This window comes from Drosophila tropicalis, unplaced genomic scaffold (assembly GCF_018151085.1).
Source record: "Drosophila tropicalis isolate 14030-0801.00 unplaced genomic scaffold, ASM1815108v1 contig_867, whole genome shotgun sequence".
NCBI lineage: Eukaryota > Metazoa > Arthropoda > Insecta > Diptera > Drosophilidae > Drosophila > Drosophila tropicalis.
This window is the reverse complement of record NW_027173362.1, coordinates 707,277-725,000: the sequence shown is the minus strand read 5'-3', so window position 1 is coordinate 725,000 and position 17,724 is coordinate 707,277. Positions and strand designations below refer to the sequence as shown.

Below are 17,724 nucleotides of genomic sequence, written 5' to 3'. Positions count from 1 at the left end.
TTTTGGAGAGAACACGTCCTCACCCCTCCTCTAGCCACCACCTCACTTTCACAACCACCACCCACCAAAACGAAACCTGAACATAAGAATGACAGGACAAGACTGCTAATTGGCCAAAAGGGTGTTATTTTTTTTTTTTTTTGTTCCCTCTGCTTAGAACCAAGTTCCAAGACAAAGTGCAATATAAAAGACGATGTTGTGAAGATGACAAATTAGAAGAAAAAAAGAGGAAAATGAAACAGAATTTCTAGGTAAAAGTTAAAAAATTTGCAAAATTTTGTATTTACTGCATTTAATTTTAAAATGAGAAAGATTAACAGTTTTTGAGTATACCCTTGCAAATAAAGGGCAGGGCGGGCGGTTCAGTTTAAACAAACATCATGAACTACTAGAGCATGCGATGATTTGATAAGCAGGCTATAGTCGGGTGTTTGTCTATCTGGACCTGCCTGTGTGTCGGTCTGTCTGTCTGTCTCTTTGGTTTGATCGACGAATCTAAATATAGTGCAATAACTTTGTGATTTCGCAGGTCAGATTTACTTGCAATTGAGTAGCTTCAATATGGAACAATTCAATATTTAATTCCATGCGCGCTTCTCTCAGTTGGAAAAGAAGATTAATATATGCTTTTAAAGTAGTGCAATATAAATATGTATTTTTACTTGTTTAGTACTTTCAGAAAGTTCTTGTGACCGAATTTTACTATTCGACTATAATCGAATTTCTTTACAAACGATTTTTAGACCCAAAAATAGAAATATTTAAATTATAATTTATTGAGCTTGTTTTGGCTTTAATCATTTGAATCGCTGCTTTTAAAATATTGCATATATTGCCTACTGAAAGAGAAAGCAGGCCAATGCAAGATATACTGCTTGAAATTCTATTTTTAATATGAGCAAGTAAAATAAAGACTGCTTTTTGACTGATACAAGCAGTAGAAAGACTGCTAAGCACTTCATTTGCAAGGGTCCTTGAAAGTGTTTACCAAACATTTATACATATATATATTTATTGAGATAAAAACCTTGCGTTTTATTTGGTTAATGGTTTTTTTTTTTTTTCTTTTGGATAGCATTTGTTTAACAAATGAATAAAACTAAATTTCCCTATATTTATATGTAGATTCGGTCCAATTGGTTGGCATTCTTTTCGGTTCTTCTTATGTTCAGGACTAGAAATGGTGGATTTATTTTTGTTCGTTGGTTGTTTCTCAATTTGCAAATTGACTATTTTTCTTTTCTATAGCTTCCCTTCCCAACCCCCTACACACACACACACACACACACAGACAATTTCACACAAACACATAGAAACTCTCTATATATAAATATATATATATATATGTATATTTATATGTATATATATATAATACTAATTAGGTTTATATTAGGTATATATATATATATAAAAATATATATATAGATATACATGTATATATATATATATATATATATATCAAATGCATATAGATATTGTATTTAAGCATTTTTTAGGTATTAAACGAATTGTATTTTTTAAATAATACACACATACACGTAACACTAACACACACACACACAAACACACACACACACACACACACAGACAGACAGAAAGAAAAAAGGAAATATTAAAAAAAAAGAGATAAAAACCAACATCAAAAGAGAAGAAAACAAATAGTTTAAGTCTTGAATTATGATTATTATTACCAATATTATTATGATGAGAATGATGATGATTATTATTATTATATTAATTATTAATTATTACCAATTATTATGATGATGAGAAAATGCTGAAAAAAATCGTGAAGCAATTGTGTATTGGGGGCAGCCAATCTGAAAGTTAAACAACAACAAAAACCAAGCTAAAGTTTCAAAATGAAAACTGAACCAATCCAACCAACCAACAAGCAAAAAAAAAAAAAAAAAAAAAATTAACTAAGCAACCAACCAACAACCAACCAAAATTACTTCAATCAAAACTTATAAAAAAAAAAAAAAAAAGCCAAACGCAACAAAATTTATTTCTATATATCTATTACTACTTCTGCACACATACACATCCACCACAACCACACACACACACACACACACACACACACACACACACACACACACATTACTTACACACTTTACCATCCAATCTACCAATATACTTTTCATTTTCATAATTTCTTTACTTTCCTCTTTCTCCTACACTTTTTATTTCCGTTTTCTTTATATTAACAACAATTCATTTATTTCATATATAAAACTTATTTTTTATCTACTTTCAATTCTATGAAATTTTAATCAAGAAGATTTTTAAAAAATAATGATAAAGAGGCGATCAGTGCAAATAATGTCCAGAAAGGAAGGAAAAGGGCCAAAAAAGGCAGTAACAGTAAACAGTAACTGTAAAATTATCACACAATTGTTTGTCGTCCGTCTGTTACCCGCATTTGAAAAAAACAAGCAGTGGATGTGAATTCACCTGTCATCAGGTGCACTGCTTGCCATGCCGTTGTACACTTCCTTTCACAAGCATCAAGCAGAGCAGGGATGAAAGTAGCGTTTTATTGTTTTTGACAAGTATCTATACTTCGATGCGTATATACATATATAGCATTAAACTTTTGTCCCACATTTTGTTTGTGAGGGGCGTTGTTTGTCCTTATGCCGCTCTCTCCCTCTAATGCTTCTTCTTTTTAATTTTTCTTCTAAACTCTTTTCATTCTTCCCTCTTTTTGCTTTGCCTTCTCTTTCTCCATGGGTATACAATTTTCACAATAATAAATGAGTAAATGCTGTATTATTTTTTTTGTTTGTTTTACGTTCATAGTACACACACACACACACACACACACTCAAACACACACTATCTCACATAAACACCTCAAGCCACACGGACACGTACATACATTCACACACAAACACTCACACACACTAAAGAGTCCCCTTTCGTTGTATAGCATACATTTCAGTGTGTGTGCGTGTGTGAGAGTGTGAGTGTGTATGTTTGTATGCCATATAAACTATAATTGAAAATCAACACCTGATAATAATAACGAAAAAACCAAATCACAAAATATTAAACAAAAATGAAACAAAGTCATCCATATACATATATGTAGTATATACACGTATGTATATATGTGTATATATTTATATATATGTGTATGTATGAACTATGAAATCCCCAAAAACAAAATATGCAAAAGAAAAAAACAAATCAAAGTGTCTAAAGATAAGACAAATTCTTAAGAACGAACTACTACACTTGCAGACAATGTGTATATGAGTTGGAAAAGCTAAATGAAAAATAATATACGATTGAAAGAGATAAACACATACTTAAACAATACAAGTAAAAATTGTAAATAAATCTAAAAAAACTCTAAACAACCAACAAATTAAGCAGATTAGCAAGACGACAAAAGGGAGGACAGAGTCAAGAGATAACCCATTGAAATCAAACACCATTTTTTTTCTATAGCTATTTAAACAGAACTACTTTGTTGTGGTGGTGACCCCGACGACCACAAAGACTGTACCTTTTTGCCCTGGATCTTTGTTTCTATCCTTGTTCTTCAACAAAATGTTTATATTTTCGGGAAAACGTTAATATTTCGAATTAGATTGTTATATATATTGCATTATATCAACGCCAATCATTCACTTGGTTCTTTCATACAATAATTTTTTGTATAAACGATTTTATGATTTCGATAGAACCTCTCAAAATTAGTCGCAACTGGTCGATTACGATATGACATTGATTAAGATGGATTCTATACACTTCCGTTTAAGCTTCATATTTAATTGCGTGGGCGTGTCATCACTTTTCCATCCATTTTCAAAAGTCATCCATTGACTTTTTCATCTAAAAATCAACCACAAAAAAACAATGTAACGCTTCCATTTGATCGTGAATTACAACATGAGACCGTAAGCTTCCTTTTCTTCAAGTTAATAAACTTTGTTGAACAAACTGCAGATAAAATATTTATAATTTGCAATAGATAAAAAACAAAACAAAAAGAAATCAAATCAACAACTACCAGCAAACACACATCAACAACAACAACAACAAACAAGCACACACTACACCATACACACACACACACACACACACACACAAAATTAACGTAAATGACGTAAGGCAAGACAAGCAGTACACAGGTACATAAAGCCAGTTCTAGGGTTGTCACCTATTCTTAATGTAAACAGCAAATATATAACGAAACGGAAACGAACAAACCTCACACACGCCCACACAACAAACAAACACACACGTATATGCAGAAACACATAGGTAAGAAGAGGAAGAAAACACCAATTAGATTTTACAGTATATATAGCTAAAAAGGATATATATGTATATAAACAAAAAAATACACCTAAAAGGAAAAACAAAAGGGAAAAAAGTTTCATCGGACTATTTTCAAATGTATTTTGGAAGCATTTGATACATGTATATATATATTTACATATACATATTTATATATATGTATATATACATATATGATTTAATTATTTCGGCTGTCGGCTTTCCCCTTTACACATTGTTTGCACGTTTTTTTTCAAAAAAAAAAAAAAAAAAAAAAAGAAAAGAAGAATGAATGAAACAAAAAGAAAATTGCATATAAAACTAAAATTTAAACCTATATAAAAATTTTTAATATTAAATAAATTAAATAAAAAGAAACCAACAAAATCAACAACAACAATAATAATAATAATGAAATATACACACACACATACACACACACACACACACACACACACACATACAATCACACACGAAACACAAACAATGGCATTATGTTTCTTCAACAACAAAAACACACAAAAAACAAACTTACAAACAAAATTTAAGCGTGTAAAAAGCTAGTGAGAGAAATAGAGCGAGCGAGAGGAAGAGGAAGAGTAAAGTAAAAATCGAATTAACTTTATTAAACAATTTGGCGATTGTTGTTTATTGTTTTTTTGTTTTTGTTTAAGACACGCACATTCAACTTCTTTAACCACCCAACCCCCTCTCCTCCCCACACTTTGTCCATCACAAAAGACACAACTAAGCACACACACATAAACAAAAGTAGCGCACACACAAAACATCAGGACACTCACACATACAAACACGCTCAAAAAGCCTCGTGTAAGGAATAAAACAGCAACAACAAAAATTATGAGAAAAAGAAAGGGGGGAAAAATTCATTTATTTTCTTGTATTTTAATTTCAAATTTTGCCTCTTTACAAAATAAAATATTTATTTTTTCTGTTCGTTTGCGATGGGGATCTCTTTGTCTCGAGGCAGCAGCAGGAGAAAAACTAAGAGCGGAAGAGAAAAACAATTACATAAAAAAAATATATAAAATAAATTAAAAAATAAAGTAAAAAAAAAAAAAAACAAACAAATGATCAAATAGTAAAAATCTTAAACTTAGCTAAAGGCAAGGACAAGCTCACACAGCCACCTATACACACACACACTCAATCACTCACACACATACACACACCCACACACATTTAGCATTATAAAAATATAAATATTTATAGTAAAAACAAATAATAATATTTATTATTATACAAAAAAAAAAAAAAAAAAACAAAAAAAAAAGCAGCAAACGAAACAACTAAACTCCAAAATAAAAAAAAAGAAGAAAAAAAAAACACAAAAAAAGAATAAAAAGAAGGGCGAAAAATATGAAGAAATGAAAAATGTTTATTAAAAAAGAAAAATCTAAAAAAAAAAAAACACAAAAATAGCGTTTTCTCTGATCTGATGATCGAAGCGAAGAGCGATTTGTTGCTTTTGGTTGGTTTGGTTCAATTTCACTATCCTAATTTGTCTTAGCTGGAGGGGGATAGACGCTCGGGTGGGCAATCCTTTTTTCCCTTTCTGTCCTTGTTGGCGCCTTCAATCCGATCCGGCCTTGCCTTCTGTCGCTGGCGGTTATCCATATTAAATTAACTCACTTTTGATCTTTAGATCGCTTTTCTTTCATTTTTCTATTATCCTGTTTTTTGTCCCTTTTTGTTGTTGCGCCCTTTCAACTTAAACTCTCCCACCTATAAACTGTCCATCAATCTTGCCCCTCATTGCGATACTCCCTTCGTGGTAGTTCGCTCCCTTGTGGTGGTGTCGTTTCCTAATTTACAGTTATTTTTAGAATTGAGAGAGTGAAAAAGAGAATTCGCCCCAACGTTCGTCTGCCACACGACCAACACACAATTGTTTCAACGATCTCGGCATTTCAAAAGGTATTTTTTTTTTTTTTATTATTAAATATTTAATAGATTATTTAAGAATGTGTAGAAATTAACTTTTACGTTTATGTTAATAATGTGCTCTTTATTTTGCTGTATTCTTAAGCAGAAGATGAAGAGGGAGGCTCTTCGTCTGCACGGTGACCAGCTTAATGCACTGCTTGCTTCACTGCTTGCCACACTGATAATACCCCTGCAAGAAGCCATAAAATGAACTGCCCCAACATTTCCGTTTGTCTGTCTAAATAAATATACATATATGTAACTTAACTCATAGTCTCGACTTGAATCTAGTCTGAATTTATCTAAACACACCCTGCTCACGGAAGAGATCCTAAGCAGTCAAGCAATCACATTATACGCAAATCAACGCGAGTGAAAGAGAAAAAACATAATTTTTAAGATCAGCTGGCGCTCTTCTATGTAAATCCATTCAAGTTTAAACCGATTACTCTTCAAAATGTCCATGTATTGCAGGGGTAAAGATATATAACTACGGCATGGCCGATGTTAATCAATTTCTACTTTTTACTCCATACGTTTTTGCAAAGTTTTGTTATATATTTGATTGAACCTATATTCCCAACAAAAAATATATATTTTTCCAGGCGACGGCGATGATCGGCCGCCACGTAAGAAAAAGTCACGTGATTCAAACGGCAGCAGCACTGTAAATGTGAGTATTGTTGAATGAATATAACAAACTGTTTACCCACCTACCCACTCTACTGGGAATCGGTTTGTGGGGGCTAATGGGGTTAGAGAGTGGATGGGACAATCAATAGTCATTTTTTGAGTCGTCTCCTTCACTGGATCGAGGTTTGATTGAATTTGAATATTGTTTATTAAAGAAATTCATTAACTAACTACTGTTGTGATGACTGGTGACCAAGTCAATTGTAATAATTTCGAAGTCGTCCTACCCATGATGTATCCCTCGACCTTTCTTTTCCCTCTTCCACGCCCCAACAAACATTTTGTTGTCATTTTCTTATGCTCGAATATCCCTTCTGTGTGATTTAGGTAAATAATCCCAATCTTAATTTGGCCGGTGGCCTAACACCGAATACGTTACTCCACATGGGTCTGGACGTGCTGAATAATGCAGCAACTGGCAGCGGCGGCGGCGGTGGCGTTCCAACAGCCAATACAACCGCATCGCAAATGGGTAAGTGTGCCCCTCCGCCCCAAAAAAAAACTGTTGGTGACTAACTTCAATATCATTTTATCATTTGTTTTCTCTCTATCTTTGTGTGTGTGTGTCTCTGTCTGTGTGTGTGTGTGGATTGTTTGCCATTAGCCAATTTGTTGGGAAATGCGAATCCAAATGCTATGCAAGCAGCAGCAATGCTTAATAACAATAATAAGACAACGCCGCTCTCATCCGGGGGGTGGCGGCAGCAACATTAATAATAATAACAACAACAATAATTTTGGTTCTGCTGGCGGTGCCTCATCCAATAATATGCTTCATGCAGCAGCGGCGGCGGCAAATACTAATCACAATAAGAATGGACCAAACGATCATCATTTAGGTGGAAACAGCAGTAAATCGGTGATGGGACAGCAAGTGCCGCCGGCTAATTTGTATGCCGCCTCAAGTATAGGCGGAGGTGGCATACGAATAGCCAGCAATTTGCATAAGCAACCCAATATGGGTACGACGGGAGCAGCAACAGCAGGATTAGGTGGTGGAGTGGGAGATCTCAGTGATCATCATGCAGCTCTGGCGGCTGCTTTGGCATCGACGGGTGGGGGAAATAATGGGGCAAATCCATTGGTGGGCGATCCCACGGGCATTGTGGCTGCCTCATTGGCCGCAGGTCTTAAGCAAATACCCCAATTCGATGATCCTGTTGAGCAGTCGCTTGCTTCGCTGGAATTCAGTGCGGCGGCTAGCTCAACGGGAGTTAAATCGGTTGGCGGTGGATTGCCAGATAATTTTCTAATGGCCCATCAGGCACATCTAATGCAACAGCCGGGCGGTGGCCAGCAGCAGCAACAGCAGCAGCAGCAGCAACAACAACAACAGCAGCAACAGGCATTCGGCCACCAGCAGCAGCAACAACAACAACAGCAGCAGCAGCAGCAACAACAACACATGGACTATATGACGGAATTATTGTCGAAGGGAGCTGAAAATGTGGCTGGAATGAATGGTAATCATTTGTTCAATTTCAATTTGGATATGGCGGCGGCTGCCTTTCAGCAGCAACAGAAGCAACATCCCCAGCAGCAGCAGCAACAACAACAGCAGCAGCAGCAACAGGCTCACAATAATGGCTATAATGTGACCGATTTTGGAATGCCCAGTTTTGATAATCTCAATATAGCCACAGCATCGGCATTTCTTGATTTAGAACCAACATTGCATCAGCAGCAGCAGCAATTGCAACAGCAACTCCAGCAACAGCAGCAACAACAACATCAGCAACAGCAACATCTACAACAACAGCAGCAACACCTGCAACAACAACAACAGCAGGCTGCTGCAGCCAATAAAATGCTCATAATTCCTAAACCCATTGAATCCATGATGCCCAGTCCGCCCACAACGGACAAGCAAAAGGTAATGCCACCACAGCAATCGCCCTCCGATATGAAATTGCATGGGAATAATGCGCAAGGTGCCAATTTTGCCCAGAATTTAAAGAATGCCAGCTCATGGTCGTCTTTGGCATCCGCCAGTTCACCGCAAAACACATCAAGCACTAGCTCTAGTGGGAAGACAAAGCCCGCCATGGATTCATTCCAACAATTTCGTAATAAAGCCAAAGAACGGGATCGCCTCAAGTTGCTCGAGGCAGCTGAAAAGGAGAAGAAACATCAGAAAGAAGCAGCCGAAAAGGAACAACAGCGCAAACACCACAAGTCCTCATCATCATCGTCAACATCATCGTCATCATCTTCAGCTGCCGCGGCAGCTGCAGCGGCCGTTGGTGGAACATCTAGTGGCGGTGCATCAGCAACGGCGTCAACTGCGACATCGGTGGCCGCCGGTGGTGCAGCAGTCTCTCAGTCCCAACAGGCATCAACAGGTGTTTCCAGTTCAGCGAATATATCCACAAATCTGTCATCGGCGCAAAGCCAAAGCAGCGAGCGAGAACGGGAAAGAGAACGAGGCGGAGGAGGTGGTGGCAGCATGGCTGGAGGCAGCAATAATGGTGTTCAAAACAATGCGGCGGACAACTCACGTTCAGCCAGCTCTGGCAGCGGCGGCGGCGGCGTTGGCGGTAACGGGGGCCCCGGCAGCAATGGCGGCAGCAATTCCGCCACCAGCAATGGTCCTGGCAGTGCGGGCAGCGAACGGGATAGAGGCAATGGCGGCGCCGCCAACAGTGGCAACAATAATCCTGGCGTCGCAAGCGGTGGCCTTGCCATTGTTGGTGGCGGCACCGGCAGCAATAGCAACAGCGGTGGCGGTCTCATTGGCAGTGGAGCAACTAGTAGTAATAGCAACAGCAGCAGTATGGGCGCCGGCATTGGCCTAGGCGGCATTCCGGATGGAGTCCGGGCCGGCTCGAATAGTCAAGGCAGCAGTGGCGGCGGTGTTGGAACCACTGGCATGGGCATCGGAGGTCCCGGCGGTGTGGCCATCGGCAATGCACCTGGCAATGGTCATCTGGCGTCATCAGTGACTCAAGCTCAGGCTCAACATGCGGCCGCTGCTGCAGTGGCTGCTCAGGCAGCTGCCATTTTGGCCGCTTCACCACTGGGAGCCATGGAAATTGGCAGGTAAGCAGACGCTCAAGATCCAACTAACTCAATAGTTTCTTATCCCCCACGCTTCCCCTCTCTTTGTGTATAGAAAAAGCGTTCATGATGCCCAGGCACAGAATTCACGTGTAGACGATATCAAGGCGTCACCAGGACAGGGCCAAAACTCGCCAGCGCAGCAATCGCCGCAGGATCGGGCAGCTGCCAAGCGGGCAGAACAACGAAGGGCCGAGCAAGAGCGACGTAGAAGAGAAGCGGTAAGTTTTCTACCAATATCAAATGTCTAATATTCATGCTTTCTGAGTGAGAAATTACAAAAAAAGGATCGGATTCACAGATGACAAAGCTGTGAGTCAGTGCTGCCATTTTGGCTGTTTCCGAGACAGATCTGACGTTGATTAGAATGTCATTCGAAAAAAGTTCGAAACTAGCGGGTTGCGGGATTTTTAGCTTTGAGCATTTTTTTTTTTTTTTTTTTTTCAGCTTTATTTTTTCACCAAAATCTATTTTAACTGATTATATCAATTTAATTGCATTTTTATTTTTTCGTACTACCAACCAATAGCTTTTAAATATAAAGAAGAAATATGAAATGAAATACAAGAAAAGTGTCCAAGGTGATAAAGGTCGATCTAGAAGTGTGATATATCAAGGTCTTGCCGAGTATACATACATACATATATAGCCGATTAAATATCTCAAGTCAATGGGCTGTCTGGAAAGCCTGTCTGGAAGTTTGAAACTGTTAATTTTTCAACATAAAGAGAAGGCTAAAATATTTACTCAGAATCAGTTTCAAGACTTAAGTTATTAACTTATTCAAAAAAATTCAAGATGGATACCTGGGTCTCTCGAACTAATGAAAAAACTGAGTGCGCAAACAACAGAAGAAAAACTCTATACGTATCATGAGCTGTGTTAGAAAATTAAACTTCATAATAAATATGAATATATTAAAACTGTTGTTTACTTCAATTTAACTAAGGAAATAGTGCTAGAAACCTAGTATTTTTAGATTACTTTGGCTTAGATTTAGCTTTCTTTAGCTTTTTTTTGTCAGTCTAGGTTTTCTTGCTCGAAAATGATGGCTAGACTGCTTTAAGCCACTGTATAAACGTTTTCTGACTCTATTTTTGTTAATTTTTGATTTGCAGTTGGCTGGTCAAATTGATATGAACATGCAGAGCGATCTCATGGCTGCCTTCGAGGAGACACTGTAGGCAGCAACCACAGCTGCTGCTGCTGCAGCAATAAATGGTGCAGCCGATCGAAGCTTATCAATAAGGCGCAAACATAAGCGTCAACAGCAGCGATTACAGCGGCAACAGCAGCAACAGCAGCAGCAGCAATCGTAGTAAGCGACAACGTTGGACATTAGCTTGGACTTGGGCTAGCAAAAGAAAACGAATAATTCCTCAGCAACAACAAAAACAACAACATGAAACAACGACAACAATTTGTTTAAATTGTTGAACAAACAAAATTGAAAATGGAAACAAATTAAGCAATTTTAAACCTAATATATACAGGATGGGAATTCAACAACCGGAAACACTGTGTGGTCAATATGTATATTATTTCTGCCTGCTATATACATATATACAACTACAACAAGGCGACAAAGCGACACCAGCAAACAAAACAACCAACAAGAAAAAGGCATATTTTTCCTTTTTTGTTTTATATATTTTGATTTTTTTTTAATTGTTTTCCAATAAGTTCACATACATACATATATGTCTGTGTACATATTTGTATGTATGTTGTATACCCATAGAATATTCAATTTTTGTGTATTTGATTTATTAAAATTATTATTATTTTTATAATTATTATATTATTCTGATATAGTCGAATAGGTCTTAAAATTTATGCGTAATATTCACACAATGAATCAGATTTGGTTAAGAACTTACACATACACACACACACACACACGCATCTATTAATAAATAGAAATAGAATTGTTAACTAATTTAAAATACAAAAAACAAGAAATAAGAGAACAAAAACGAAGGCTTGCGCATAAAAACGAAAAATCCAATTAATTGTAATGTATTTTTTTAAACCTTATTATTTCGTTAGTCTCCTTTGTTTTGTGCTTAGTAACAAAACGTGACAACACTCGGGCCACAACAACAACAAATACACTTGTAATTTATATATACACAGAAACACATACACATACACACACCTACATACACACAATTGCTATATACATATATATATATATATATATATATATATGTATAAATATATATCTCCAAATATATATAGACGGATGGCTTAAAAGAGAGAAAGCGAGAGAGAGACAGAGAGAGAGAGAGAGAGACATAATCGTAATCGGTGCAAATGAATACATATTAAAAAAGAAAAACAAAACTTAGTCTATAAGTAGCAACAGAACAACATCAACATTAACTAATCAACAAAAGCAACAGCAAGCAATAACTGAATCAAGAAACTTCAACGACAATTGTACAAAAGCAATTAATCAACTACAATTGTAGATCAATAAGATGCAAAACTATCAATTATATACATAGATACATATATATCAATAACATAGCAACAAAATTCTCAAGTCCTTGTCCAAACGACTCTCTGTCTCTCTTGCTCTCACATATACATTGACATACCTATATATATATATATATGTATATGTATATATTTGTATGTTTGTATATACATATATAAATTATTAGACTATGGCTTCAACTGCTGCTAGTCTTCCAAAAATCTATATCTAAACTGGACAAACAATTTTCTAATATTTTTTACTTCTACTTTAGTTTTCGCTATACAATTTGTTGTTTACTTTTATTGACCACCGTGTGTCGTCCATGTCGTTGAGAAATTGTCCTCTGTGTCCCCCTTCCTTTGTGTCGTCTTACGTATGTATGTGTGTAATAGCAAATATTTAAGAGAACAGAGTAAATTGTAACAAAACAAAACAAAAGATGAAATTGTAAATATGTTTAACTTTTTTGAGTGTTTAGCGCCTGAGGATTCGTTTTTAAGTGTGTGTGAGAGAGAGAGAGAGAGAGAGCAAGGTTTTTGCACGAAAATTTGTATAGTCAGCAGTATGAATAATATTTAAGTTACATATATATATCTAAATGTAACATTTACAAAATTAAAGTAATTAGAAATACAAGTCAAGCAGTGCGCCGCTGCTTTGAAGACAGACAGAGAGATAGAGCGAACATTTTCAAAGCAGAAGCCGTCAAAGGCTGCGACAAGTAGTTCAAACGTAATATGGCATCACAGATAACGTAACGTCGTAACGTAACGTAACCGTATACATATACATATATTGGTATGATCTAAAGTTTAGAACAAAAAAAAAAAACAACAACAACACATTAGCCATGTCAAATACCTTTAATCCTTAATGCCCCGCCGCCCTTTCTTTTTTTTTTACATTTTTTTTTATTAGTTCTCATACTTTTTTTGTAAAACAAAAATTAAGAAGAAGAAAAGGATAACCAAGAAGATTGTAATGTAAAACTCCAAAGTGTGTTTGCTTAAATTGTACATAAACAAAAGTTTGGCTGATCAACAGTTAACAGTTTAATATATATATGCGCGAATACCAAGCCCCCTCAGTCCCCCAATCCCCCAATCCCCACCATATACAAACAAAAACTCACAGAAACCTTACGTTGTTATGTCTGCTCCCACGTCACTTTAATTTTAATATGTAAATTAGTTTTTTTTTTTTTTTTAAATAATTATTATTAATTATACAATTATATATGTATATATATATAAATGTATACTATATGATTTCAAGTATATATATATATATATATATTTGTATGTATAATCCATTTTTTTCTATACTTAATTTTTAGCATTTAGAACGACGAAAGTGAGAAAAGGAAAATTATACAAATAAAAAACAAAAAAACCGGAAACAAAAAAAAAAAAAAAAAAAAAAATAAAAAGAAATTTATGAAAATAAAATTAAACAACAAAAAAATCTAATTAAAAGCAGTTTTTAATTTTACCCCCCACACACACACACACACGCACACGATTAATGCTTGATATACATATAAATATAAACTAATGTATATGCATACACTTACATACATACATACATTTACATATGTATTTTTTAACAAAACAAAAACGCATACTAAAACAATGCAGAGGACGATCAGAGCAAATGCAACGCAAATGATTAAAGCAGTGGTTCGATCTGGTTGACATTTTTAGCAATAAAACTTGTTAAAACTTTCTGTTAAATTAAACGAAACAAAAAAGAAGAAACTAATGGAAAATCAATGAACGATTCCAATCCAATCCAATCCCCATGTATCATACACTTCATATAGTAAAGAATTTTAGCCTTAAAGCGCCTACCCGCTAATTATAATAATAAAATTTAATTCTAATTAATTGTAACAAAATAAAAGAACCATGAAATAATGAAATGTGTCATGGACAATTTTCGCCATCCATGCCCATCAAAACATTTTCACAACCGAAAATTTCACAAGGCATTTGTTTTTCAAGTGAGTCTAAATAGTTTTTTTTTTTTTTAAATTGAAAATTAACATTCATCATACATAAAAACGCAAACGTGAATTTTACTTTTTGAAATGTTTGCAAAACAAAACTCTTACAACTAACAAAATTTAGTATTAAACGTGACGCTGCAGGACGATGCGAAATTGAGGTATAAATACAGAGAAACAAAAGAGAAGAGAACAAAGAAACAAAAAACCAATTGAAAATAAAAACAGTTCATAAAAATTGATATATTTAAACTATTGTTTTACTTTTGATGATTCCATGTACTCGAAGAGAAAGACAATTTAGTTGGTCAATCGAAACAAAAGGACGAGAAAGTCAAACTTTTAGACACAACAAAATAAACCCCAAAGATTGCTGTTTTGACACAAAGGATCTATATTTAGAAGCTATTTGAGTTTACTTGCTTATATCCTTATTTCGTTAAAATATTTCTTAACTTTAGAGTTTCGTTCTGTGAGTTGCCCAGATAAAGTCTTTCCAAATAAAGAGCATGAAAATAAAGTTGTATAAGAGTTAGTAAATCATAGGCGGATCTAGGGCTGTAAAATGGGGGAAATTTCCCCCTTAAATATCCCTTTTTTGTTACTCCTAGTCCAAGTGTCGCGAAAGAATGGCCTACAATCTTAAGCTGAAAGATATCTAATACAGTTATCCGATTTCGATCAAATTTGCCAACGAATACTTGGATTACTTTAGAATCGATATTTTTAATAATTTTTCAAATAAAATAAAACATTAATATCATGCTGGAAGGGAATTTTTCAAATCATTTAGGGTGGAAAATCGTTTTTTTTTTCAATGACATGTAATTAATTAGGTATATATATACAATATCGAGTATTCCCACCCATTATACTTATTTACATATATGTATATACATCGTATCCTATCCATTCATTCATTGAAATATACACACATACAGTGACTCAACTCAACAAGGTACTCAAAATTTTTAATATTTAAAATTTTAAAATTTTTAGGTATCTCTTCAAGTTTTTCTAAAGGTATTAATATTTCACGTGTTGTCATAGTCAAAAAATATTAAGTGAAATTTCGGCAATTCGAGGGAAATATGGGTTTACAGATTCCACGGAAGAGATTGGCTTGCCGTAGGATCTGCCGCAGCATGTGTGCCCGTCTCCTTCTTATTTTTGACCAATTACCGGCCAAAGTCCCACTAAAAATTATACTTATTGTAAGATTTCATCCTTGTCTTTATTGAAGAAAATTATAGAAGTCAGTGGCAAAACTTATGCAATGAAGAACAATCAATAAATCAATTTGAATAGAACTTGTTTCTTTTTGACATTAGACATTTTTAAGGAGTTAGACTCAACTAATTGATCACGTGATTTTTTGGCTTTTTGTTGAGTATTTTTGAAATACAGCGAAACATCTTTAAAACAACATTTTATACAATATCTGAAACATAAATACTTATAATCTGATTAAAAACATTGCAACACTGCCAAATAATTTAAAATTTATGGGAATCCCGTGAAGGGTATGCATTTAAATAAAGGGGATTCCCCTCAATAGCGAAATGGTGTCAATTGAGCAGTGAAAAGAAAGTCGTTATCGACACATTGGTGGGGGAAGGGCTGACTTATAGGCAAATTGCTGATAGAATAGGATGCTGTCAATCGATTGCGGGCGTCCTAGATCCTAAAAAGGATCTGGTCCCAAGCAAAAGAGTGGATGGCCTAATTAAGATGTTTAGCATTAAGTATCGCTTCAAAAGTGCAGTTGCTATTAGGGCAGAGCTGGAGACACATTATGGAGAAAAGTTAAGTGTGGAAACAGTGCATCGCAGCCGACGCTTACAGCAAAAAGGAAGAAAACGCCATAAAGATTGGACAGTAGAGCAATGGCGAAATGTTTTGTGGTCGGACAAAAGCTGATTTAACCTGCAGTGCGTCAATTTTCTGGAGAGCGCTACGAGGAAAAGTATATCGTGAAAACGGTCAAGTTTCCGCAGAGTCGGATGATATGGGGAAGGAGTTTTTGGTCTCGGCAACAGAAGAGCATTTGTCGTACAGTTCCGATGCAATTCGACCCTGGACCATGCCATCGATCCAAATGTGTAAGTAATGTTTTGATTTGATGCTTGACTTGACCGGGAAATTCGCCCGACCTAAGTCCATACCCTGAGAATTTATGGCGCGAAATGAAAGGAAAAGTAGCAGACCAGAAACCGCAAAATACATAAGTTGCAGCTGATTTCGTCCTTGGAAAATGTTTGGCACAACGTTATCACCGAGGATACTCTGCGGGTCCTTGTTGATTCAATGACGAGGGAGAATAATGGCGGTTAAAAAGGCTAGAGCCAATTTCTCTGTACTTTATTGGGGGCAAAAATTAAGGATATCCCTATGGATAAGGTATAGAAATTAAGTTTTTACTTTTCGTGAATTATCTGAATGTTAAAAAAGAAATAATTTTCTCTTATTTTTGTCTGAACGATTTAAAAATAAAACATGAAATTTTCAAGTGGTGCTGTTTTTATAACCGCCAGTGTATGTAAACCTTATGAAAACATTACCAATATTGAATACTTTTTTTACTACTGTTTTTTCGATATTATTTCAATAATGAATTAAATCAAAAACTACAAAAATTAATTTTCTACGTTTTACTTCAAAGTGAGAGTTGGGTCTGGAATGAAAATCGGTCAGATTCGCCGATATGTAACCGAATACAAATAGTTGTAGCTCAGTTTAACTCAGCTTATCTTCAGATCAAACACTTGGATCGGCCATTGTCGGCCAAGATATTTTGAAGTTGACTTGAGGTAATTTTAATTTTTTAAGGTTTTTAAACTTTTGGGTAAATTTTGGAACTATTTACAATAAATTACACTTATTTTTGAATTAAATTTAAATTAAAATTGTACAACATTTTTTATATTAAATATGGTGACTAAATGAGATAATTTTAAAAACTCACATATTTCATTTTAAAAGTCCCCAAATCAAACTAACTAACTAATTAATTTCGACCTAATGAGTATTCTGTGAAATATTCAACAATGAAAAAAAGTTTCCAAACCGGACAAGCCAGAAGAAGAAAAAGAACCAGAAGATGGAAGGCCCTTTACTTTCATCACCTTTCTTTCATTTCTTCTTTAATTTTTGGCTATTTCTAGTTTTAGCCATCATAGTTATTGGGCCGGTTCCAGAGGCATAAATACTTGAAGTGAGTTTTCTGACAGCTGCCACTCAATGA

The 17,724-nt window shown here is 35.3% G+C and overlaps 1 protein-coding gene across 1 annotated transcript; it reads left to right on the top strand.

The window, feature by feature from the left end:
* Positions 1 to 6,845: 6,845 nt before the first annotated feature.
* On the top strand, positions 6,846 to 14,732 carry LOC137583711 (homeotic protein female sterile-like). Its single transcript, XM_068298812.1, has 5 exons — positions 6,846 to 6,913; positions 7,261 to 7,405; positions 7,538 to 9,972; positions 10,046 to 10,211; positions 11,109 to 14,732. Exons 2-5 carry the CDS (start codon positions 7,340 to 7,342, stop codon positions 11,172 to 11,174), a joined length of 2,733 nt encoding a protein of 910 aa, XP_068154913.1. The 5' UTR covers positions 6,846 to 6,913; positions 7,261 to 7,339; the 3' UTR covers positions 11,175 to 14,732.
* Positions 14,733 to 17,724: the final 2,992 nt, after the last annotated feature.

Excerpts from the sequence above, each read along its gene's own strand:
- LOC137583711 (XM_068298812.1), top strand. The coding sequence starts at position 7,340 with ATGCAGCAACTGGCAGCGGCGGCGGCGGTGGCGTTCCAACAGCCAATA. Across the intron at positions 9,973-10,045 it reads GGAGCCATGGAAATTGGCAG|AAAAAGCGTTCATGATGCCC; the intron begins GTAAGCAGACGC and ends CTTTGTGTATAG. Across the intron at positions 10,212-11,108 it reads AGCGACGTAGAAGAGAAGCG|TTGGCTGGTCAAATTGATAT; the intron begins GTAAGTTTTCTA and ends TTTGATTTGCAG.